The sequence below is a fragment of the Colletotrichum abscissum genome (assembly GCF_030869225.1).
Source record: "Colletotrichum abscissum strain IMI 504890 chromosome Unknown Scaffold_1.1, whole genome shotgun sequence".
Classification (NCBI taxonomy): Eukaryota; Fungi; Ascomycota; class Sordariomycetes; order Glomerellales; family Glomerellaceae; genus Colletotrichum; species Colletotrichum abscissum.
Window position 1 is genome coordinate 1,095,539 of NW_026849987.1, and position 23,491 is coordinate 1,119,029.

Sequence of the window (23,491 nt, forward strand, 5' to 3'; positions counted from 1 at the left end):
GGTTCCCGCGTATATATTTCTGAGGCCCGAAAATAGTCCATGGACCCTGCAACCCTGCATTATCTAAAGTAATAGCAAACCAACCCGCACATACGGATACCACGTCAGATCGCGCTCGGGTTCGGCGCGCGGGCTATGGCAGTCGTCACTCCGTCCCGCAACTCCCCCCATCAACTGGCGAACGAGTCAGCGTTGCGCGATCCCGCGCGATCGGGTCCTCCGGGATCTTTTCATATCTAGGTATCTAGGCAAGGTGGCATGTCACCGAAGCCCGGTGTGCCAGCGCAGCAGCCTCTGGATATGAGGAAGGGAAAAAATCAAAGGAAATAAGAAGGGAAATGCGAAAGACTAGTAAGCCTTGCACTAGTTGGTGAACGGACTTGGATCCATAGCAGAAAAATAACAGTACCCGCACATCGCATTGCGTAGACTCTCAACCAAAGGACGACGACGACGACGACTTGACACCGAAAAGATCATCCCAACTCGCAGGCAACGCAAACGCGAAATGCAAGGTCAGCAAAAGAGAGTTTCCCATTTTCTTGCCTGCCTAATACCACTTCACCGTGCGACGACGCCTCAACCACTTTTCTTCCCCATTACCAACAACGCAAGCCGCATTCGGTAGCCCTTTCCCCTCCCTCCAATCCCCTTTGAAGATTATCTCGTTCCCCAAACTGAGGTCATTCCACCCCCCGTTTGGCCCCATCCCAGGATCCCCTCCCCGGGACACCCCAACACCCTTTCAACCGCAGTTGCGCAGCACAGCCAAAAGGTCAGGCGCGAGCCCTGTCTCAGCGCTGTCTGCAGGAAAGGATACCCCGAGTTCACATCACGCTGCCAGCGAACACACACTCAAACCCACGAATGAAGGCGAGAAAGAGAGAACAAGTGAAGCAGAACAGACGTATCCCGTAGATCGGTCGGCAGCTGAACCCTTCCTTCACTTGAAATGAAAAGAAAAAAAAAACCCCAAACACACCGAACGAAGGTGTACCCATCCATGAGCCCCTCTCAAGATGGAGGGACCGCCTGATCTAAGCCTCATCCATCCTCGTAACTGTCCTCGACCTCCCTCGCACTCAATGTGCCGGTTCGAGGTGACTCTTACACACCGGGTGTCGTAGGTACAGAGGGGTCCCCCCTTCCCTCGTCTACATACATCCACGCAGAAACTCAACCTGCGGGGACATAAGGTAGACAAGGCAAGGTATGTACTTGAAGAGTAGAGACTATTACTATGTGACCATGTAGAAAGAGGCTAGAAGGAGAGGGAAGAGACACCAAGGCCTGCCAGCCCACGGTCGTCAATCTGGTCCCTTCTCCCCCTCCGCCCCTGCTGCCTTTGCCCTGCACCTGAGCGCCAAGCTGTGGCCTCAACCTCCAAAGTCTGCCTTTCTTCATCATGCAGGAAGAGAGAGCCCGAAGTGAAGGGGTGGCCCCCGGACAAAACCGTGGGCCACGCACCCTCTCAAACTTCGGGTTCCCAGATAACTTTCTTCCTCGTGCCCTGTCGCTTTTTTTCTTGTTGGGTCTGTTTTCAAATAAAACGGCCAATCGCCTGTTTTACGCGTCGGCTGTGACTTGGGGTTCCAGGTGCGATTTGTTTCCGTCTCTTGCACACACCTACAAGGCAACGTCGACTCGACTTAGACACACACATAACAAGACCTTCGTTTCCTGTCACCCACGGACGAGTCAAACGAGATTTTTTTCTTTGGATAGACCTCGCGCCAGGATTTTGCAAATTCAATCGGTCGAATACGTACACACGACATTTCCGCCTTTGTAATCCTTAATCGCACACGCGCGCGCGCGCAGAAGCAATGTCGTCCCAGATCGAGTACAATCAGATGCCAAGAGAGCCTGCGCCAGCCGTGCTCTCGGAACACAAGATTAGCTCTCAGCAACCCGTATGTTCGCTCCCTCCAGCCATCTCCATACTTACCATGTCGGTTTGGTTTCCCCCTCTTCTCTGGTGATTGTCGGTGTCGCATCGATTCGAATCAGCCAGACCTCGCAAAAGGAACAAGACCTCTCCCGAAACCCGAGCTAACCGGAGACCTCGAATCCTACTAGGGCCCGAATCAGCCGATGACCATGGATCAATCTGCGAACCTGCGAGGAGGCGGCGATGGCGGAGTAAGTTGAAAAAAAGCCGACCCAATCCCTCTCCTTCTTCGATATTCCTACGCCGTCTGTGATTTTGGTAGAACTCGAGAAATCAGAAATAGAGCGCTGGAAAACGCGATTGGGATTCTTTTCCTTTTCAACCACACGCTCAAAAGCACACAATTGGCTAACGTGTTACGCTCTTCTCGGTAGGCTGTCTGCTGCGGTCTCTGCGCCGGCCTCTGTTGCTACGAATGCTGCGAGTGCTGCTGCTGCTGCTGTTAAGTCGTATCGGAACGTCACACGCCGAAGGCACTTTTGGGTGTCGTTTCCCTCGAGACACACCCGGGAGATGGTCAACGCAGTGGACGTTACTTTCTGTATAGACCGAATATCGTTTCGAGATGGAGGGTGTATCGTAGACCGACCAAGATCAAGACTACTCTCATTGGGAATCCGTGAGAGAAGGAGACTGAGGAATTTGCGAGCGGGAGTTCGATGTCAAATGGGTGGCTCGCAGCGGATGAGTGATTGACTAGGCGGTGGTTTCAGGCGCAAACATATACCAGGGCATCGAATTTCATGCCCGTGACAGTGTCACTTTTTTGTACGATTTTCAACTGTTTTTTTGAACAAATTATGAGTTTTTTTCCCTCCTTGTTTTAGATACTCTGAGCTGTCTGTCTAGTCAGTATTGTCCTGATATGGTATCTCGACAGTCTCTTATTCTTCTCCCCTCGAACTGATTCTGGGCGCCTCGTGCAACGTCGACGCTCGCGGCTCCGGCACTACATCGAGACCTCGGAGCGCCGTGCTTCAGCGCGATTCTGGGTGTTTCTCATCAACCATTCCATCTATATTTTTACAACTTGGAGCGAACATCCTTGGTAGGCCTAGGAGAAAAGAAAAAGTCAGTATACTCATTCACGGGTCATCATCAAGGCTTTTCAGTCCCCGGGAACGAAAAGAAGAAATCAACATACTCGGCAATCTTCTCCGTCTCCTTCATGATAGCGGCGCCGAGCTCGGGGGTAACCCGCGAGAACATCTCGTACGCGCGCGAGCGGACCTCGGGGTGAGCGCCGGCGAGGGCGCCAGACACGTTGCTGACAAAGTTCTTCTGCTGGCCCTCCTGGCGGCCGAGGACCTTCCAGAGGCCGAGGGCCTGCTCGTAGTCCTCGGGCTTGACGGGGCCGAAGAGGTCCGTGACGACGGCGCCGGCCCACTGCTCGTGCGGGGTGTTGACGGCCTTGACGGGCTTGTACTCGAGAGGGCGGAAGGTCGAGGAGTAGTTCTGGGAAGAGTTAGTTCGGTCATTCTCACCATGCATGTAGTACGTAGATCGGGGCTTGAGGGGTGACGTACGGGGTTCGCGCCGTAGTTGCCGTTCACAGCCATGGCGCCGTCTCTCTGGAGGGGGTTGAAGGCATTCAGGGGCTTGTTGACGGGGATCTGCTGGTAGTTCACGCCGAGACGGTGGCGGTGGGTGTCCGGGTAGGAGAAGAGGCGGGACTGCAGGACGGGGTCGGCGGTGGGCTCGACGCCGGGGACCAGGTGGGAGGGGGAGAAGGCGGCCTGCTCGATCTCGGCAAAGTAGTTCTCGGGGTTCTGGTTGAGGGTGAGCTTGCCAAACTGGCGCAGCGGCACCTCGCTCTGCGGCCAGACCTTGGTCAGGTCAAAGACGTTCCACTTGAACTTTTCGGCCTGCGCCGGGGTCAGGGTCTGCACGTAGACGGTCCAGCTGGGGTGCTCGCCGCGCTGGATGGCCTCGAAGAGATCCTGGGTGTGCCAGTCCGGGTTCTCGGACGCCATCTTGCCGGCCTCCTCGTTGGTGAAGGTCTTGTTGCCCTGGTCCGTCTTGAGATGGATCTGGACGTAGACGAAGGAGCCGTCGGGCTTGGTCCACTTGTGGGTGTGGCCCGAGTAGCCGTTCATGTGTCTGTAAGAGTAAGGGGTGCCGCGGTCGGAGAACAGGTGCATCAGCTGGTGGATGCACTCTTGGTTCTTGGTCCAGTAGTCAAACTGGGAGATTGAGTTAGTGTGCGATTTGTGATGAGTTGCTGCATCTTAACGCTTACCATCTGGTTCAAGTTAGCTCAAGTCATCTCATGAGAATTCTGGGGGTTTCAACACTTACCATTGTAGCATCCTTCAGATTAGTCTGCGGGTGACGCTTCTGGGTGTGAATGAAGGGAGGGAACTTGACAGGGTCGCGGATGAAGAAAATGGGCGTGTTGTTGTAAACCCAGTCCCAGTTTCCCTCCTCGGTGTAGAACTTGACAGAGAAACCTCTGGGATCACGAGCCGAATCGGCAGAGCCCTTCTCACCACCGACAGTCGAGAAACGGGCAAGCGCCTTAGTCTTCTTGCCGACCTGGTTGAGCATGTCGATGGAAGAGATATCGCTAATGTCATGGGTGACCTCGAACTGTAAAGCCGTGCGCGCGAACGCTGGTCAGCATATTTCTCTCAAAATTCACCAAGCTTCACGCCCGTTCCGACATAACACAACCAAAAAGAACCGTCTCACGAACCTCGCCGTAAGCACCGGCGCCCTTGGCGTGGACGACACGCTCGGGAATGCGCTCGCGATCGAAGTGGGCCAGCAGGTCAATCAGGTGGAAGTCCTGGAGCAGCAGAGGGCCCTGGGGACCGATGCGCTGCCACGCCTGGGGGTTCTCGACGGGGGCGCCATTGGAGGTGGTGTAAGTCGGCTTCTCGTTATACCGGTAGGTAGAAGGCTTCTCGTCCTCGGAACCCATCTTGTCAGCGGTTTCTCGCTTCTTGTCGATTCGGAGATGGGAGATATGTTTTGCGCTTCGGGGGAAATGGCGCGGGATGCTTGCTAATGTCGGACACCAACAAACGGCAGCGGCAGATGATAAATCTGATCAAGAAAAGAACAGATCAAAGAGGGTCTCCGGGGGGGCGATCCAATGGAGGGAAGACGAAAACATAAATAATCTAAAGCTCCATGACAGAGAGAAAAGAAATAGGACGATAACATAAGTGGGAGGGGACCCTCCTTACACCTCGGCCCCTCCCTCTCCTTCTCTCTCTCTTTCTCTCCCTCTTCCTCCTGCTTGCCCCAGTTTCCTCGGCTTCTGGAGCCCCATGAGCTCTGTCCTCCCACTCAGGGCGTTCAAGTTACGAAGCAGAAACCCCAGGACACGACGTAAGTCGCCCGGGCAAGGGTGGCTTTCCTCGATGATTTCTGAAGCTTTGGTGGGACACACGGCCAATTGGAAGGCAGACGAATGCAAGCTTGGGTTGGCCGAGGTCCACAGAGAAGCTCCATTTTGAGGTTTCCTAGCGTCCTTCAGTCACCCCTTGTTTTCTCCACCTCTCGTTGCTGAGGTGGTGCAAAGGTCCAAAACGATCAATCTTGCTGCTGCTTTTTGAGTGGTAGATCTGCTGTCTCTAGTGTTGCTCTAGAGGCAACTCCAATTCTGGACCCTTAGTTTGAGGCTCTGTTGTAACAACTACTTGGGTAGCGCAACGTTGTTGGACACCTTCAACCTTCAATAGCGTTATCGTGAACCCGACGTTCCGACACTGACCACCGCCAACTTTCTCAGGTTCAACTCGTGTTTTCCGCCGCTCGGATTGGTCCATTGTCTCTCCTGGCCCCTCCGACAACGGCGGGGGTTCCACCACCACTGCCCAGCTGGTCTCTTTTGCCGGGATACATCAGTCATGACCCAGTCTCTTGCTCTACCTCCCCAGATGTTGCGGGGGACTCTTTAGATTCCGTCAATGTCGGCATCGAGGGGGGATATCTCAGATTCCAGCCTTTCTGCGATGCGGAGAAAACTCGCTGACAAGCAAAAAGGATGGGGCCCGGCATGGGATATGCTGGGTGAAGACGGCGTCCATCAGGCCACTTACATGCACTTCAACGGCTAGGCTAGCCTTTGATCGCTTTGAGATAACACCGAGGGTTGCGCCCCTCGGAAGCTCGTTCATGCTATTTCCTACTTATTCAGACAGGTCTGCCATGCTCTTCACTCCCAAGTACCCGTAGCTGGACTTCATCTGAGCAAGCCTGCCGGAATCCGAAAGGTGTCCGGTACCCGTCGGGATTTGGATGAACGTCTAGCACCAAACTCTGAGAACTCTCAGAGCCCGGCCTCGGGGTTCGAAAGTTGCTACACCACAACACGGCTCAGTGACGCCGCTTCACCGGTCCCAGACCCGCTCTCTACTCACCTCGTGTGTGTTGCCCAAATCGGGAGAATGGAAAATTTCCCAATTCAGGAAACACGGCTGAACTGAAATGACATCATTGGTCAGGGCCAGAAAGGCAGTCCATGCCGGCGGAAGCCCATTCGCGGTGGCATTCCCCTGGTCTCCTCCAAGTGGAGCGAACACAAGAGTTGGATTTGTCGCCGAGATCGCAGGATCGAGGACTGTTGTAGGTATGTACATATGCCACGGGAAAGTCGCGTTACCAGATCTACAGAGGCTGTGGTACAGTGGTTCTGCGCCTCACCAACGGCATCCATGGCCGAGGCCCGGGTCAATCTGGTGTCTCGCGCTGTCACATGGCTTCAGCGCGCGTTCCTGGCGGCAGTGGCAGGCTGGCACGTTGGCTCGGGTAGTGAACCGTTCGCCGTCGGTAGCGTTTCCGGGGGCCGCCGCCGTGGGTTCTGCGTTTCTCAAGCGCCGAGAACGCCGAGATGCCAGACCTCGCATCTCGGCGATAGCCCGGAGGCGCCCGGCTTTCCGCATTTGAGCACTGGGAAAGGATGTTTACCATCTGCGTAACAGGCTTGCATTAATCCAGTCACTTGAATAGTTTTGGCCACAAGTTGATGAATGGGAAGCGTCGCATTGCGTGAATGGTAGCGAACAGGAGTATGGCGCTATCGGAATGAGCCGATAATAAGGACTCGGGAGGAGGCACGTTCCGGGATGTGCTCCACTCACGCGAGAAAAGGCCTCGAGGTTTTCTTCAATTCACCTCAGAGTAACACAGAGACAAGCAAAACGCAGTTCCTCTCGAGCAAGACTCGAGAGAGAATGTTGTCACTGCGGAACGTGTTCCGAAGCCGTTCCGAGCGCACTCGATGCGGTGTCAGAGTGCAAAAGGACCGTAAAAATGAGCGACAAACATCATGTCATTGGCTAGTGCTTAATTTAGCTCACAAATGACATATTCGTATGTCAAACCCCAGTATCACGTCGTTCAATGTCACCAGAAGCTACGGCTAGTTACCTAATGGGTACTGTAAATGATCTACGTCGAAGCCTCTTTACGCGTTCTCACCCGACAATGCTGTTCCCTATATCAATCTCGCCATGAATGATAACCGTCAGAAAACGGCTCTGTACGAAAAGGCTAACGAATAGTCAACGCCTCATTGGGAACTCTGCTCAGAAAAGCCAACCCTATGGGCAAGTATAGTAATAATTAATGAGAACGCGAATAAACCAACCGAACTCCATCATCCTGGAAAAGGCCTCGCTCAATCTTGGCTAGATTACACATATAGTCTTTAACAAATCGCATCTGACCATCTTTTGATGAACACTCGTTTAAACACGGTCAAGCGATTGAGAGCCTGAACAAACATCTTAACGTTCCTTCAGAACAGGAGGAGGCCCTGATGTTGTAGCAATTTCGACACAATCCACCGTCGAGACCGGAGTTTTCTCTTTGTCATGTGGAAGAAATGCACCCGAAACCAAAGCCATCAAAGCTGTGTCCCAAGCTGTGATGCCTCGTCAACAGTCTACACGCAGGACCTTGGACGACATGGCCAGCTTGAACCGGGGAACTGAGCCGGGAGCACGGCAAGCGAGGCAAACTCTCCAACTGTGTCACACCCGCACCCAAAGATCTAAATATGTCCGCCATGAGGCAAGAGATATGAGGTAAGGGAGGCATGCGCAGCTCAGGAAAGCAAACACGAGTTGTCTCTCGTGATGGAGAATCACCGTCATGAGGGGTTGGGTGACAAGGCGTAAGTTGTGAATCATCACCTGCCAGCCAACTCGGGTGATGTGATTCACTACTTGGTATACAGCGTGCCGCCTTCGAGACCGTATAAAGAGGAAGCCTCGCCAATCTTGCCGTCGGTGAGAAGCTCATAAGAACGCATCTCGATCACCCAAACTTTCACACCATCCGAAGATCCTCCTGATATTCCCAAGAACGCGCCAGACAACTTCACCAAAATGCTCCTCCCAAGCTCTACATCCCTCCTCTTCCCCTTCCTCGCCTTCACCGCAGCAGCAACCTCCCAGTCAACATCCACCCCTTCTCCATCCCAACCACCCATCGACGACGGCACAGTCTGCCCCGGGTCCACGGTCCCCTGCTGGGAAGGCTGCATGCCGCCCGACGGCGTCTGCTGCCACGGCTCCTCCAAGACCTGGTGGTGCCAAAAGGGCGATACGTGCGGCAAAAGCGAAGCCGCCGGCTGCTTCCACCCACCGAAACGAGCCTCCTCCTCTTCCTCTTCCTCCTCCTCTGCCCCTACAACAAGCGACGACTCATTCGCTACGGCCACAGAGAGCGTGACGAGACCGAGTCTGACGGCAGCGACAACGACGACGACGACGACGACCGGCACCCAGCTTCCGACGTGCGTCTTCCAGATCCCGCCCATCGTACAGAGGCAGCAACGGGAAAAGGTAACAACGACAGTGTCGGCGTGTCCCACCGAGCTGACCTCGGCCACTTCCGTCCCGGGTGCCGCTAGGGGATCCGGGCCGGCGGCGATGGGTCAGTCGTGGGCGGTTCTCACGTCGATCGGTGTCGCGGTCGGTTTTGTGATGATGCTGGTCTGAATGGGCAGAGTTTCTAGATCCAGGTTAGCTTCCAATCAAACTGGCCGTTGTGTACTTTTCGTGCTTTATGAGAGCTGTGACTTCCCATCGTCCTGGAAAAGTTCGAAAACTATGTCAGAATGATTAAAGGCTCACTCAAGAGCCCGTTTCTATCCAAATTCCGCCACCTTCCTTATGCGAGAACTCTGAGAAAGGGGTTAGCCATCACACGGGCGACCAAAGGAGGTGTCAGAACAGAAACCAGGGACGCGGTACGACGTCCCCGTGCTGGCATTAGAAGCGTGTAAACTGATAAAATGGACGAATCAACTCGAGTTTCCTTTCTCTTTCATCTCTTCCTCTGTCTTCTGTGTGTGTCTCTCTCTCCCCCGCCCCTCCCATTTGGGCCCTCTGGTCGCCTCATAAAACGTTGTATGCGCAACACGCGCGTTCACTCATCCGCATTTCGAAAAGACCCCGTTGTCCAGATATTCGTAGATGCGCGCGGCAGCAAAAACCGCAGACTAACTGTTTCCAGTATTCAGTCTACAGTCCGGCACTACCCAATGCTGAAACGCCGGTCCCGCAGTACGCCGAGGGTTGACGGGGGATCTTGCGAATGCCCTCTCTCTCTCACCAAAACAAAAAAGACGTCGACAAACACACATCGATGCGCAGCTCTACCCAACTGATGGGCCGTATTATAAATCGTGAGGGGCGTTATATATAAGTGGTTGTTTTTGAGAGGTTGATCGTGTAAGGGTCAGCGAAGCCATAGGCTCCGTATTTATGACTCCTGGTTGACGGTTTGCTAGTAGAAGAGGTCAGCATTCGTGTCCCAACTCAAAGTTTCTCCCCAAATGGATCTCAAGGAGTAGATCTGGTAGGGTATGCACGTACGACAAGCCAGTCCATGCCCTCCGTGACACCGCTGCCGTCGACCGCGGAGCAGGCCATGATGCTCCAGTTCCGATCGCGCAGCTCGCCCAGGCGCAGCGCCTCCGAAATCTCGCCCGCGCCCTTGGCGCCGGGCTGGTCCTGCTTGTTGGCAAAGACGAGGAGCGAAGCGTCCTTGAGCTCCTCCTCGTTGAGCATGGCGCCCAGCTCCTCGGCCGCAGTCTGCAGACGCTCGATATCGGTCGAGTCGACGACGAAGATGACGGCCGCCGTGTTGGCGTAGTAACACCGCCAGTAGGGGCGAATGCTGGTTTGACCACCTAGATCCTATAGTCGTGGTCGCGCATGGCTGCTGTCAGTCTCTTTCTCTCTCTTCTTCTGTCTCTCTCGCTTGCGTGTGGTGTTGCAGAGAAGGGTGCATCGGAGAATGGCGGCATACCCAAACGTTGAAATTGAGGTTTTTGTATGTGACGGACTCGACGTTGAATCCTATCGTCGGGATCGTGGTGACAACCTCACCGATCTGGAAAGTTCAGAAGAAGGTTAGTCCAAGGTACTTTACGAGATGCACACCTTAAGTGACGGCGGAGAGGGAAGTCTGCCGCAGAACTCACCTTCAGTCTGTACAAAAGTGTCGTCTTGCCAGCGTTATCCTGTAGAACACGGTGGTTTGTCAGCCTTGCGTCTCCACGTTTCGGACGCATCACGGGGGGAAAGCTGAGCGGGAGGATATGCGTACCAGTCCCAAGATCAGGATGCGAATCTCCTTCTTCGACCACACGAGGCCCGACAGCCATGACATGCTTGCGCCCATTTTGAAAGATGGGTTTGTTGATTCTCGACAGGAACTCGGTGTGGGATGAGGTGTGGTCGTGGTGTAGACTCGGAGCTTTCGTAGGGATGCAAAAGGCCGTGTGCGGGTTCGGGGGTTGAGTTGCGACTTGTGTTCTGTCACAATATACGCGGCTGGCCTCGGGACAGGATGGTCGCGGAGGTTTAAGGTAGGTAAGGTAAGGTTGGTGGTGGTAGCAAAAGGTGGCTTGTTTCCCAAGGGGCGAGCAGCAGCAGCAGCAAAAGTAGAATGACGAAAGCTGACCAAAGAAAAAGCTCCGCCCGCTTTGCTGGAATTATGTACAAACGCAGGGCCTTTACCCGTTGGTGAAGAATAGGAGAGCACGATAGGGGTGTGAGGGAAAAGGGCGACAAATGTTCCGTGGCGTTCAGGGGCAAAAAATAAGAAGTATCTAGTCTCTCCCCTTCTTCACTGTTTCCAGGAGTTTGGCTTGATTCGTCGTGGGTTTCGTTTCGTCGAGCTGTCTTTCTTGTCTTTACGAGTAGCAGACAAAGGGCCGTTGCAAAAGAATCTCGGATGGCTTGACTTCCCCCCCCTAAGGCGTACCAGTAAAGGTAAGGTAGCGGAACGGGTCCCCCCTAATTGACAGTTTTTTAAGACATGCATGGATGGGAAACCTGGGCGTCCAAACGGGTCCGCGGGCTGCCAATGCTGGGATCGTCGGCCGCTCGAGCCTATCGGTATGTCAGGGATTATCACATAAGCAGACTCTGAACTATGATGCCTGAGGCACTAGAGTCCATTGTCTTATCTAATCAGCACCTGACCGAAAAAAGAAGGAAAAAACCAAGCAGGAGCGAGCCACACAGCTGAGCCTCAAGAGGCGAGTGACCTTCTCATGCCTCCCCTCTCCCCCCACCAGGCTCCGAAAGCGTGACCGACTCCACCTTGTGCCCTGTCCACCAATCAAGGCGACTGCGGGCTCGCTAACCTAGTGCGCCTTGTGCACAAGAATTTCTCATTTCTAGTGGTGAGATCGATTCAACCCATCCCATCTGGAGAACAACTGCCACCCCAAAGGACTCGCACCAGTTTGATCAGCCAACAAGCCGTCAAAATGCCGGTACGTTGATAGATTACGCCCTTTCGCTCGTCCTCTCGTTCAAACGGCCCTCTTCGACGCGATGATGATGTTTCCCCTCGACCGAATCTACCGACATATTGCGTCCACGCGATACGACAAAATGCGTCACCTGTGGACGGGTTCACGATGGGGGAGTGAGGGGCAAACATCATCAACACAATCGAGGAAGGCGAACGAGAGGAAGACGAGGAAATCCAATACAAACAAGCAGAATGCTGACAAGATCCCCCGCGATACAGAGCCACAAGTCTTTCCGCACGAAGCAGAAGCTCGCCAAGGCGCAGAAGCAGAACCGCCCCATTCCCCAATGGATTCGCCTTCGCACCGGTAACACTATTCGGTACGATACACCCTCCCTCTGTTCCTCCCAGGAAGCCTCTCCTCTTTTTTGTCTCGATCTCGAAACGGATCAAAACGCGAAGGGAGTCTTTCACATGGCAGAAAACCCACCCCACCAAACATCACAAAACTAACATCTCCATCACAGCTACAACGCGAAGCGTCGTCACTGGCGCAAGACCCGCCTCGGCATCTAAACGCCTCGCCTCCTTCTCTCTTCAAGAAAGTCCCTTACCCTATCCTGCAGGACTTCCATATCAAAACCATGGATGCCGCCGACCGAACGACGACGCCGCGCTCGACTTGGGGGAAGCAAACCTTTCACATCAAATGGGGAGGGGTTCAACTCTGATGGACTCAAATACCCACTGGCTCGAGTCCTGAATTCGTGGGGGAAGTCTTTTTTGACAAACAGGAATGGAGGGGAAACAAAATGGATGCCCGGTTCGGCTAGACTCTACGTATTGCATGTTACGGTCATAGGGAAAGGAAATGCAAAATTTGCCTCTGAAGAGATGAGGCCCCCACGATTCACCATTCTCGTTCGCTCAGTACATGTTGTGATGCGACACCTCGAAGGACCGCGATGCATATCGAGGAGTACCTCCTCGCCCTCACCGGCAGGTACTGATTCCGAGCCTCCATTTGTGGTCTCCAATCAGGCCATCGCGATGCCTTCCCTGGTTTTGGAGAAGCCACTGGCAGCATCTCAAGCTCGAGCAGGTCTACCCTAGCACACCATAGTGACGTTGGTTCCCGAGTTATTCACGGCCATCTGACTTCCCAGTTTCCAATGACTCACTGTTGACGAATCACGAGCCCTTGTCGATGGTATGACGAGCCAAGTGAGGTTTGGTCGTCAGCCTTGCTGTGTCATGTTCGAAAGTAATTAAAGTCACCTCCGCCCGGGGCACATACAGGCAGCCGACCTCGATATCTGATTTGGTCGCAACCTCCAATGGATCTTATGGACAAACGCAACAATATCACCGACCAACAAGTCAATACTTTAGACGCGAAATCAAACTTCTTTGCCTTGCTATGAATTTGTAGCAAAATCAACTGGGACGCACGCATAACTGCTGCGCATGGGATGGATGACCTTGTGTTAAGCGCCTTTCATCAACCAAGCGTCCCGTTCCATACGGGACGTGAATTCCTGACCTGTGGAGCAACCCGCAAACTTTCCAGGGTAACCGAAAAACGAATCAATGAGCGATCGTCAAAACGCCGGAGTACGATGCATCACACATTAGGTGCGCAGAGCAATGTCCGAAGAGTAGTTTAACCCAGACTCCGGCTCTTTTCCACCAATCCATTTGTCGTGATATTTAACGGTCCTCGGCCCACTCATTCTCGCGGCGGATCTGCTCCTCCTCTTCGGGGGTGAAGTCGTTGGTAATGTTGAAGGTCTTTCGGATCTCCTCGGGCGACTTGCCCTTGATCATGTTGGCAACGGTCTTGCAGCCGACGTCGAGGAGAGGCTTGATGTCCAGGTAGTTGGAAGCCTGTCGTAATATTAGCTTAATGCAAGGACATGTGACAGTACCGGGCAACATACGAGGATGATCTCGAAGAGCATCTCCTGGTCGACCTGCATGAACTTCTGGTCCCACTCCTCGATCTCGGTGGTCTTCTTGCGAGCATCGTTCTCGTCATCGGCGGTCTGAACGGGATCGGCGCGGTGATGGTCACACCACTCGATGACCTTGCGAAGGACCGCCTCGTTGACCTGGGAGGAAATGTCAGCGCTTGTCGATCATTCGGTCGAGAGGCGAGAGGCGGCGACACATACGTTAGGAATGGGAATGGGGTTCTCCTGGCTGATGGCATCATCACCAACATCCTCGAGCATGTTCTTGATGAGCATGGAGCGCTCAGCGACAACGCGATCTAGACAAGATGCGTTAGCAAGGGTCTGGTCAAGACCGAGCTCGCGGGCGGAAGGAGGGGTCTGACGTACCAACGGGGATCGTGATGTTATCGTTGGACTGAACCCAGATCTTGGCGTCTTTCTTCTCGGCGGCCATTTTGTCTAGTAATTTGGGTAACTGCGATGTAGAATATCTTGGAGCGGTCAGCTTGGAGTTGGTAGACGGCGATGGTTGACTGGTGATGATTGATCGAAGTATTGAAGTTGTTTCTGGAGGATGGTGGGGGAAACTAGAAGTCGACCGGCGGGGAAGGAAGCAGCGGGAGCCGGGACTATATAGGCCTTACGTTTATGATTCGGAGATAGAATGAGAAGGTGAAGATTTTGTATGCGACCGGCGACAGTTGTTTGATTGGAGAGAGGCGAACAAACGAAGTAGTGAATAAGTGATCGGAGATGGCTTTTGTTGCGTCAGACGTTAGGTTGGACGGTTTTGAGGGTCGGGGCGGCCAGGCTGTTGGTTGTGGAGAAGTGGGAAGGCAGAGAGCGTCGCTACCCATAGAAGTTGAGGGAGCAGCAGGCAGAGGTGAGGGCGGCAGGTGCTTTCATTGGTTCAAGGCGGCGGGACCTGTTTGTACTCCTGGGTCTCTACATCTGTTGCCTGGAGAACTCTATATGGCTCGAGGTACCTACCCTTTGGTGCCTTTCAGAAGGCCTCAATGGAGTCGGTGGACCCGCAAAGGCACAGCACATCAATGGACATGACTTGGAAATGAACAATCTCGTCCAACCTGAAAGACAGCAAGAGAAAAGAAAGTGTCACGCAAGAAGAGCCTGAGGCAGAAGCTTCCTGGCGGTGTTGAATTCCATTACCTTGCTGAAAACAGTCTCGGTGACTCTTCGCCGAATGCAACTCACTTTTGTGCGCAAGAGCAAGGACGGAGGCACAGATGGCCCCCTTATGTAATCCTAGCCAAAGAGATGTTGTAAGCTTGAACAGATATTATCCCTTCACTCTTTCTCCCTGGCATGATGTACGAGGGATTCTCATTGCTGCTTGCAAAGACTCAAAAATGGCATCAGCAGCAAGAGTTCAGAAGTTATACCATATTATTCCTTGTTGTAGATTGTGCTGCTACCTAGGTACCTATCCTCCTCGTTGGCTCCAGGCAAATTCCGAGGTAGCCTGAAGGACTCCGATCAAGCTGATTCACTACAACCCAGGCACCTTAGGTAAGCTTCAGCCTGTGCCTCATCTTCTAGAGGGCCTAGGCACCCCTGGAGGTGATGCCCATTGACGAGTTTTAACAAAGGCATTGCTTCAAATGGGAAGTCAGATTCCCTCTAGAGAAAGGAAAAAGGGAAGCTCGATATTGCTGGACTTAAGGTAGCAACTTTCCTGTTCCCTCGGGCTTTTACCCTAACCTAGTAACTTTGCCTGTGCGTTCAAGGTACCTTGTGTAGACGAAGCTCAACATAAGATTTGGAGCCAGCCTGGATGCCGTACTTTGACGCTGGTCAAAAGAGATGAGCTTGGGAGGTAGCCTGTGATTTCCTTGGAGACAACTTAGAATAGAAGAAAATGGCGGGAAACATCCGGAGCGAGGGCGGGCCTGCTAGATCTATATGTTATCCCATGACCTCTGAGGTGATACCTGCTGAGAGGGTCTCGTGATTAAGGAAGCTAGATTCGGCCAAGCATCGTTCTTCTCTCCCGCTCTGCCACACTTAGAGAGAGGGAAATCAGTATAGTCCAAATCCCTGGCTCGCGAATTACCGAGTGATAAGTTCAAAGGTCACAGGATTCGGACTTTGGTGCAATGCGACCTGATACAGACTTCTTGCAGTAGACTGCAGTTGCTTGGCATCTCTCCGCAAGCGACAAACCAGTTTTCGGAGCCGGACAGACGATTAATGCCGGCATACCTTACTCGGACCAGAACCTCGTCGCCGCTAGCCTAAAGGCCGGCCGAGGAGACCGGCAAGGCAGAACCGGGGGCGGTGGAGACGGCCGGTAAGGTAACGCCAAGGTCTATTCCTGTGAGTGCCGTATCTGCGGGGACGAGCACTGCCTCCTCTTGCCAATGGTTGCATCGTGAATAAAATGCTTCTCAGCGGATGGCCTTAAGTCCAAAACGCTCCCGGGTCGATGCTTGCTAATGGCGTCTGGTGCCTACCTTGCTTGTGATGTTCCTTGTTTCTCTGTCTCGGTTCATGGAGTGAGCGACTAGGTTTGCCTTCACTGCTGGGTGACCAGAATGGCATCAACTGAAGGTAGACGAAAAATGTCGTGGATAAGCTCTCGTACCAAGCTCTCGTACCGAAGGAAATGTCCGACAAGAATCTGGAGCTGGCCAGGGTGTGGACACGGAAAGACAGGGCCGACGGCGAAAGCGAGCTGCAAGCACTTTAGGGAGCCTGTCTTCTCCACGGATCTGAACCCCCGCGACGCGCGAGCAGGGCAACGCCAATCTGATGGTGCGAGACACTGAAGATGGCGGCATATGGTCTAACATTCCTGGTCCTCTGATTGTGCAGAGGAAGTGTACTGCTTCGGGATACAGATGGCACTCTGTAAGTTATCTTGCTTGCTCATGTACGTGAGGACCCAATCTCTCGGAACAGGGCAAAGCGTGGAATGCATCAATGGTGACTGGGCCGGTTTCATGGGGACGCGCCAGTGGGAGTGGGCGGCGCGCCTGCGTCCGTGAAATTTAATGATTCGCAATTCATAGCGCCGGATGTTGATGGGGCCTGCGATCCCGAAGCTTCCGTCGGCGGACCATAGGGGCGAACGCGACTACGACCGCGGATGCGCAGATGGCGTCCCGGGATTGGCATTATTACGTTCGTCTGATATCAATATCGGCTTTTCCACCAGACGAACGGACAGAGCGTTAGGGACGGGTGGCATGGCTTTGTTTGATGCGACTCCCAGAGATATGTTGTAGACAAGTATCTGGTCACCAACTGGCAAAAAGTCAAAAGTTAGCAAGTTGTTGACAGCCAGCCCCCATGCTGGGCGGATAGGAAATGATGCATAATGACAGCAAGACATGATGGAAAGACGTGGTTCGAGAAACCTGCTGACTGGGTTGGTATTATTTGGTTGGCTGTCCGGGGAAAGGGGGTGGTGTCCCCCTGGCGAGGGTTTGGAGTGGTGGACGAAGAGAATGGAAGAAGTAGAAGCTTTGGATGGGGCCACCTCGCTCACAATACACGTACTGACTGGACACTTTCTGTGTGTGGTGATGGCCCTATGAGCCACGCTGGCAGTGGCATGCACCCCCTCAGTCCCAGGTGCTGGTCGGTGGCAGTCTGCCTTGCCCGTTTTAGGGGTTAGCGCCCCCAACTGAAGGTCCTAGCGAGAAGAGCTTGGCAGGGAACAGGGGGCCGTTGCAGCGGACTCGGGAGCGCACACTCTCCAAAAGTCGGGCTCGGTTTTCTTTTCTTTTGATTTCTGCCAGCCAGCAACGACATCGCGGACTCGTGCGTGACGCTTCGCTTCACCGTGGAACGGGAGGGTTGTGTATGTTGGGAGCTGGGTTGGCGATCCCTGTACCTGAAGTGTGCCGTGGAATAAGCATTCTATTCTCCCAGACGTGGCAGGAAGGTACCTCCTTATTCGTACGGATACCGGTACCTGCCTTACACCGGGTAAGAAGGTACGAATACATACAGTCGGGAAAAGGGAAGGAACAAACACACGACGGGAGCTGCCAGTTGCAACTGCCCACAACCTGGGAGGAAATGACAATCGCCCACCCGCCTTACCTCCCTGGTCCTTAGACTCTCCCATCATTGGAGCTCCCAACCTTGACACCTCCCTCCTGCAGTCCTTTCATCCATCCATCCCTCCTCCTCTCCTCTCCCGTCACCTCACTTACCAAGTTACCAACTACCTGCCATGCCTAGGTACCTAAGGTAGGTAGGTACGTAGCACTCAGCAGACCTCACTCCGTGAGATAGTCACACCCTGAGCTCACATCTCATCTCACCAGGCTCCTCTGGTGGGAACTTGCAAAGGCAAGAAATCAAACAACAAATGCCCCAAGCACCAAACAGAAGCAAGAGCAGCCTCAGCAGGGGCCATGTGCCCGCTAAAGTAGTCTCAGAGATTGCGGATACACCCTCATATGGATAGTTCTGGGCCTATTGCTCGGGAACTGCTCCTTACGCTGCTTACAAAATACACGTACCGACCAGGTTGTAAGAGCAAGGTTATCTCTTCTCCCTTCTCCATAACCCTGCAAAGTCCCCTCCAAGGTCCAAAAGAGCTGCGGTGCGGGTGCGGGTGCGCTTGCGGGCTGACAGAGCGTGGGAGCGACACTCAGTCACTTTCTCGACCCGAGTCCGCGCAAAAAATATCCTGACCATCACCCTACCTGACCTTACCTGACCTTGGACTTATTTACCTGGCCTTGCCTTGCTTTAGTCGCACCTCGACCTGCGCACCTCTTTTCTTTTCCCTTTGCTTTTCTCCCACCACCCTCACCGGGCCTCACCTTGCAAATGATAATATTTTCCCTTCTCTGTGACCATCCTTCTTCTTGCCATTACCTTACTTTAACCCCCACCTCTCCCTCCTTGACCTCTGCTGCGCCTGGCAAACCATCGCATACCTGGCTCCTGTAGATGCGCCTCTCCTTCTGATGATGCGACGTTGCGACATACCCTCCTTTTCGCAACGAACCTCCCGCCGGCCTGGCTCCGCCTAATACTCGACACCTGGCTACTTTCAGCCTTCGATCACGAACCGATGCCCGAGCTACGCGCAGCAACTACCACCAGATAATAATCGAGAGCACCTGGAGTCATGTGGCGGAGAGCGTACCTATTTCTGGTGCTGGTCAGGCTGTGGTTCGCCCTGTCGCCCAGCTACCTGCACCCCGACGAGAATTTCCAGGGCCCAGAGGTCATCGCAGGTACGTTTAGCTTTTTTTTTGCAGCTGCTGCATCCCGTTGCCTGGGTAGAGCGTGCCCAGCTCTCGGTTTGGCGCCATGGAGCTTCCTCCATCATAGCTCGGATCGAGTTTAGGCGCTCGTTCTCGTTCAACAGGACCTAAACTAACGGCGTGGCGCAGGCCAAATCTTTAGTTACCCGGTACGGCACACATGGGAATTCACGAATGAGCACCCGATACGAAGCGTCTTCCCCTTATGGCCCGTCTACGGCCTGCCCATGATGTTGCTGAGATGGCTGTGGATCGGTAACGGCAAGGACGGCGAGATCCCCCCAATCGCAGTCTTTTGGACCCTTCGCGTCCTCATGTTCGTCACCAGCTTCGTGCTGGAGGATTGGGCCATTCATGAGCTCATCAGCTCTCCACGACACCGTCGCGTTGCTGTGCTCCTGGTCGCCTCGTCCTATGTCACATGGACGTACCAGACGCACACATTCTCCAACTCGGTGGAGTGTCTCGTTGTTGCTTGGTGCTTGGTCTTGATTCAGCGCATTGTCGAGAGCCCGGTAAGGACCCCCTTGGCACGATTTTGTGGGCACCAACATGTGAAAGCTAACTAACGATTGTGACAGCAACAATCATCGCTTCTTGCTTCTACAATTCTCGGCATAGTGGCCGTCTTTGGATTGTTTAATAGAATTACTTTCCCGGCGTTCTTGTTGATTCCGGGACTTCGCTTGATACCCCATTTTCTCAATAGGTACGTCCGCCTAGGCACCATGACATCAGGGGACCGCCCACTAACAACCCACCAGACCCATGTCCTTCGCCGTGATGGTGTTGGCAGCTTTTACAACTACCTTGGTCGCCATCACCCTGGATACGGCATTCTACCTCCCTGAACCCATCAAGTGGGCAGACCTCATCTCACGGCCAGTCATCACGCCACTCAACAACCTCATGTACAACATCGACACAGACAACCTTGCGCAGCATGGGTTGCACCCCTGGTACCAGCACCTACTGGTCAACATTCCCATGCTGATCGGCCCAGCTGCGATGTTGCTCTTCACTCAGCCATACCTCTCATTACGACTCTACTCGGCCATCTCTGGTGTCTTTGTGCTGTCTATCTTCCAGCACCAGGAAGCACGATTCCTGCTGCCCACCGTCCCGCTCATCCTCTCATCAGTGCACCTTCCGAAGAATCGGACTGTCGTTCGCGTGTGGATCGGGGTGTGGCTTGCTTTCAACTTGATCTTTGGCATTCTCATGGGTGTCTACCATCAAGGCGGTATCGTGCCGGGCCAGGTATTCCTGAGCAAGCAGCCAGACGCGACGCAGGCCGTCTGGTGGAAGACCTATACGCCACCCATTTGGCTTCTTAACGGCAAGAATGAGGTCCTCACGACACGCGACGTGATGGGTATGAAGGGCGACACGCTCCTCGAGGAGCTGACCAAGTTGGCTACCTGCGACACGCCGGCGGATCGACGCAACTCGGAGTATTTGAAGGAGAAGAACGGGACATATCTGATCGCACCAGCATCAGCGACGTGGATAGACCCCTACCTTCCCAACAAGGGACTGAAAGGCCTACGATTCCGCGAGGTATGGCGTTACAGGCAACACTTGAACTTAGACGACCTCGACTTTGGTGACGACGGCATCTGGAACACCCTGACGAGGGTGATTGGCAGACGTGGCCTCGTCGCCTGGCGTGTGACGAAGAGTTGCAAGTGAGGGCGGGTTGTGGAGGAGACTCAAAAGCAATGAATGAAAAGATTTGAACGTTTTGATGATTGAAGAGTATTCGATCCTTCGAAAGCAAATGGTATCGTGACTATGTGATGTGGTCCTTTCTTTGTCCCTGTTTGTGACTAACACCCATAAATATCTCGAGCGCCGTACCGATGGCGCCAATTTTGATTTCATTACACAAGGCCTCTTTTTTTTGGTGAGACCCTTTACATTCGTTAGGGAGCTCCCCCAGTTCCGATTCCATCCCATCATTTGTCTGCGAACAGCCTACAGCGCATACCAAGCGCTTCGTTAGACGCCAGACCTCGTCGAGTTCGCCGGCATTCATCCAGGAATATGCCGGGGGACCACCTGGCCCACATGGATCCGTCTGTGTCGTCTTTCGAGAAGGGTCAGGCACGATGGCGATGTGCCGTAACCCCCTACTATCATCGAGACGCAGCTAGACGGACGAGAACAAGTGGACCAAACTCCTTGCCGAGCAATAGTCCTCACGCCGCCACGCTCGTCTTATTCACATCCACAGCGAAATACCAGTTCCCCGAGACGTTCATCGTCCCCAGCTTGCTCTTCATCCAGCAGACGTGGTTGCCGTAGTAATCGCCCCAGCCGGCCCCGACGCAGTCGTCGCCCTTTGACGCGCAGAGGTCGATGCAGGCGGCCATGGTGGTTGCGTTCTCCGAGGTGAGGTCGGTGGCGCCGTCGGCCGAGTTGAAGTCGTGGCCGCATATCATGCGGAATGTGCGTTTGGGGGCGTCGGGGGAGCTGTAGGTTACGTTGTCTGCGGCGGGGCAGGTGATTGTTGCGTTTGCGGTTGACGTTGCTGGTGTTGTTGTTGAGTTGCTGGTTTGAGGTGTTAGTTTGGTGACACTTCTGGGTACGTGGTTTTTATTTGAGTGATATGGGATGAGATGAAAAGGGGATGATTTGTGAAGAGACAAATGTGTGAACGTACCCTGACGAAGACTTTTTCTCGCTCTTCTTCATCGCCAACCCTACCCCAAGACCGACGGCGATGGCGGCCACGACGAGGACGATAGCGACCCCCATGACGACGTAGCACACCTTCCTGCGCATCCCACACACCGTGGCCTTCTTGCCCTTCCCGGAGCCATCCCCGTCGAGAGATCCGGACCCGTACCCCGGCGACCCGGGCGGCGGCTTGTGATACCCAGGCGGATGCTGCTGGCCCGCGGCGGCATAGTAATACGGCGCGGCGGAGGCGACGGACGGCGAGGACGAAACCTCGAGGTTGGGGTTCTGCTTGTGGTAGTGGTGCCACGATAACGGGTCGTCCGCGACCTCGGGGAAGGTTGTGGTCTTGGCTTCCGAGTGGTTGTATGGGGATACCTCGGGCAGGTGGATGTCGTTGTTTGTGCGGTTCCAGGCGTTAGGCTCGGCTACTTCGAGGCCGGATTCGTAGACCTGCTGGTTCTGGTACTGTGGGTTTGACGTTGCGGCGGGTGATGAGGTTGCGGTTGCGTTTGTGTTGTTTGTTGGGGCCGTCATTTTGAGAAACTTCTCGGATGCCCTTGGCCTTGGGCCCTCCATGGCCGATTTCCCCTTCTCCTCGAGAGAGAGGAGACTATTATGTGGGTTTTTGTTGTTCTGTGTCCCTCAGACTCTCTCTGTCTCCTCTTAGCTCCGTCCAGGCTCCAGCTTACTGCGCCTCCTTCTGCGTGCGAGATTCCCTCGCTATTTTTTGCAAAATGTCTGCCTGAATCCCTCAGTCCGAGAGGTGCGTTCTCTTGGACGTCAAAGTGAAGGAACTTTGGTGAAACAAAACCCCATAGCTTGTTGTAAGTGATGTGCGTTCGCCAAGAGATATTCCCGTATGCTGCGAATAGGTTAGAACCCCCCTTTTGTTTGCGGAGAAGACAACCGAGTCCAGCCAAGTGCGTGAGCCAGGGTATGTATTGTAGGACGGAAGTGTGGAAAGAAAGCGAAGAATGGAGATGGGAAAATAAGCAGGAAGAGCGAAAGGGGAGAAGCGTGAAGGGAAGAACGGGAGAGGGCTGCCGGCATACAAATTAAAACCCCAGGAGGAAGGCCAGAACAATGGAGGTAAGCACTGTAAGCAAGACCAAAAAAAGCAAAAAACGGGCTGGCGAGGAACTAACTACCTTACAGGCTATGGTCCACAGTCCCGCTACTGGACTGAATCCCCCCCCCCCCCCTGCCCGGGGAGCAAGCTTATAGTTTAATACGACGAGTTTGGCGCGGTTTCTCTCTCCTCTCAGCCCCGGTGGTTTGTGCCTTATTCGGGATAGCTTGGCAAATCGGCTGGCCTGCTTCCCGGTCCTCCTTGTATGTATCCGTTCGGGCTGAGGAGGGGTGGGATTTCTCATGCAGGCGGTGGGATGTGTGATCGATGAAGAACGGGGTATGATCTACGGTCGATACGCGCTGTACGGGTATCTTTGACGAGAGAGGAAGAATCAAGGCTGACCCTGATTCCTGACCCTCGAACGTGCAGTGAAGCTGAAAGTTTGTCACTTTCCCTCCCACTCGGTGCTCAGTTCTCGCGTGTACTGTGTATGGCCTACTGCCGAGCTGGTGGGACGGGTAACTGAGTCGACCGAGTTGACCGGATCATGTCAGCGCGCGTAGGAAGGAGTTTCGCGCTTGCTAGTCACCCACTTAGTTTCTCACTGTCTCACTTAGCACTTTCTTCGTGCTCATTTATTATTGCCTGCCGCTACGGTCAAGCTGCTTTTTACCTTTTACCTCACAAGGCGTTTCCTCGCCCACGGGCCTCCCCTTTTTCAGCCCCGTTCGTCAGCCACCAACAACGGGCCTAACGACTCCCGGGAAAGCGCGCGTTGAGCGTGGAGAGACAGAGCCAACAACAGGGCACACAGGGCACACAGGGCTACCAGCGCGGGGGAAGAAGG

General features: G+C 54.1%; 11 protein-coding genes across 11 annotated transcripts; 5 read left to right on the forward strand and 6 right to left on the reverse strand.

Moving 5' to 3' along the window:
* Nucleotides 1-1,826: 1,826 nt before the first annotated feature.
* CABS01_00320 (uncharacterized protein) lies at nt 1,827-2,151 on the forward strand (the record flags this gene model as incomplete). The annotated part of the gene is made up of 2 exons (XM_060533702.1): nt 1,827-1,913; nt 2,080-2,151. The coding sequence occupies 2 exons, from the start codon at nt 1,827-1,829 to the stop codon at nt 2,149-2,151; spliced, it is 159 nt and encodes a 52-aa protein (XP_060406216.1).
* Nucleotides 2,152-2,974: 823 nt separating this feature from the next.
* Nucleotides 2,975-4,874, reverse strand: CABS01_00321 (catalase; the record flags this gene model as incomplete). The annotated part of the gene is made up of 5 exons (XM_060533703.1): nt 2,975-3,005; nt 3,096-3,406; nt 3,478-4,134; nt 4,250-4,540; nt 4,647-4,874. 5 exons carry the CDS (start codon nt 4,872-4,874, stop codon nt 2,975-2,977), a joined length of 1,518 nt encoding a protein of 505 aa, XP_060406217.1.
* Nucleotides 4,875-6,388: 1,514 nt separating this feature from the next.
* Nucleotides 6,389-6,879, forward strand: CABS01_00322 (uncharacterized protein; the record flags this gene model as incomplete). The annotated part of the gene is made up of 2 exons (XM_060533704.1): nt 6,389-6,530; nt 6,575-6,879. 2 exons carry the CDS (start codon nt 6,389-6,391, stop codon nt 6,877-6,879), a joined length of 447 nt encoding a protein of 148 aa, XP_060406218.1.
* On the reverse strand, nt 6,601-6,843 carry CABS01_00323 (uncharacterized protein; the record flags this gene model as incomplete). The annotated part of the gene is made up of 1 exon (XM_060533705.1): nt 6,601-6,843. The coding sequence occupies one exon, from the start codon at nt 6,841-6,843 to the stop codon at nt 6,601-6,603; it is 243 nt and encodes an 80-aa protein (XP_060406219.1).
* Nucleotides 6,880-8,126: 1,247 nt separating the features above from the next.
* Nucleotides 8,127-8,726, reverse strand: CABS01_00324 (uncharacterized protein; the record flags this gene model as incomplete). Its single annotated transcript, XM_060533706.1, has 1 exon — nt 8,127-8,726. One exon carries the CDS (start codon nt 8,724-8,726, stop codon nt 8,127-8,129), a length of 600 nt encoding a protein of 199 aa, XP_060406220.1.
* Nucleotides 8,727-9,203: 477 nt separating this feature from the next.
* Nucleotides 9,204-9,578, forward strand: CABS01_00325 (uncharacterized protein; the record flags this gene model as incomplete). Its single annotated transcript, XM_060533707.1, has 1 exon — nt 9,204-9,578. One exon carries the CDS (start codon nt 9,204-9,206, stop codon nt 9,576-9,578), a length of 375 nt encoding a protein of 124 aa, XP_060406221.1.
* A 95-nt stretch (nt 9,579-9,673) lies between these two features.
* Nucleotides 9,674-10,597, reverse strand: CABS01_00326 (ADP-ribosylation factor-like protein 1; the record flags this gene model as incomplete). Its single annotated transcript, XM_060533708.1, has 5 exons — nt 9,674-9,697; nt 9,787-10,110; nt 10,223-10,306; nt 10,398-10,436; nt 10,523-10,597. The coding sequence occupies 5 exons, from the start codon at nt 10,595-10,597 to the stop codon at nt 9,674-9,676; spliced, it is 546 nt and encodes a 181-aa protein (XP_060406222.1).
* A 1,335-nt stretch (nt 10,598-11,932) lies between these two features.
* Nucleotides 11,933-12,256, forward strand: CABS01_00327 (uncharacterized protein; the record flags this gene model as incomplete). Its single annotated transcript, XM_060533709.1, has 2 exons — nt 11,933-12,060; nt 12,208-12,256. 2 exons carry the CDS (start codon nt 11,933-11,935, stop codon nt 12,254-12,256), a joined length of 177 nt encoding a protein of 58 aa, XP_060406223.1.
* Nucleotides 12,257-13,390: 1,134 nt separating this feature from the next.
* Nucleotides 13,391-14,089, reverse strand: CABS01_00328 (Skp1 family protein; the record flags this gene model as incomplete). The annotated part of the gene is made up of 4 exons (XM_060533710.1): nt 13,391-13,567; nt 13,621-13,791; nt 13,855-13,952; nt 14,023-14,089. 4 exons carry the CDS (start codon nt 14,087-14,089, stop codon nt 13,391-13,393), a joined length of 513 nt encoding a protein of 170 aa, XP_060406224.1.
* A 4,659-nt stretch (nt 14,090-18,748) lies between these two features.
* On the forward strand, nt 18,749-20,579 carry CABS01_00329 (Alg9-like mannosyltransferase; the record flags this gene model as incomplete). Its single annotated transcript, XM_060533711.1, has 4 exons — nt 18,749-18,857; nt 19,017-19,402; nt 19,469-19,596; nt 19,652-20,579. The coding sequence occupies 4 exons, from the start codon at nt 18,749-18,751 to the stop codon at nt 20,577-20,579; spliced, it is 1,551 nt and encodes a 516-aa protein (XP_060406225.1).
* Nucleotides 20,580-21,088: 509 nt separating this feature from the next.
* On the reverse strand, nt 21,089-22,106 carry CABS01_00330 (uncharacterized protein; the record flags this gene model as incomplete). The annotated part of the gene is made up of 2 exons (XM_060533712.1): nt 21,089-21,440; nt 21,553-22,106. The coding sequence occupies 2 exons, from the start codon at nt 22,104-22,106 to the stop codon at nt 21,089-21,091; spliced, it is 906 nt and encodes a 301-aa protein (XP_060406226.1).
* Nucleotides 22,107-23,491: the final 1,385 nt, after the last annotated feature.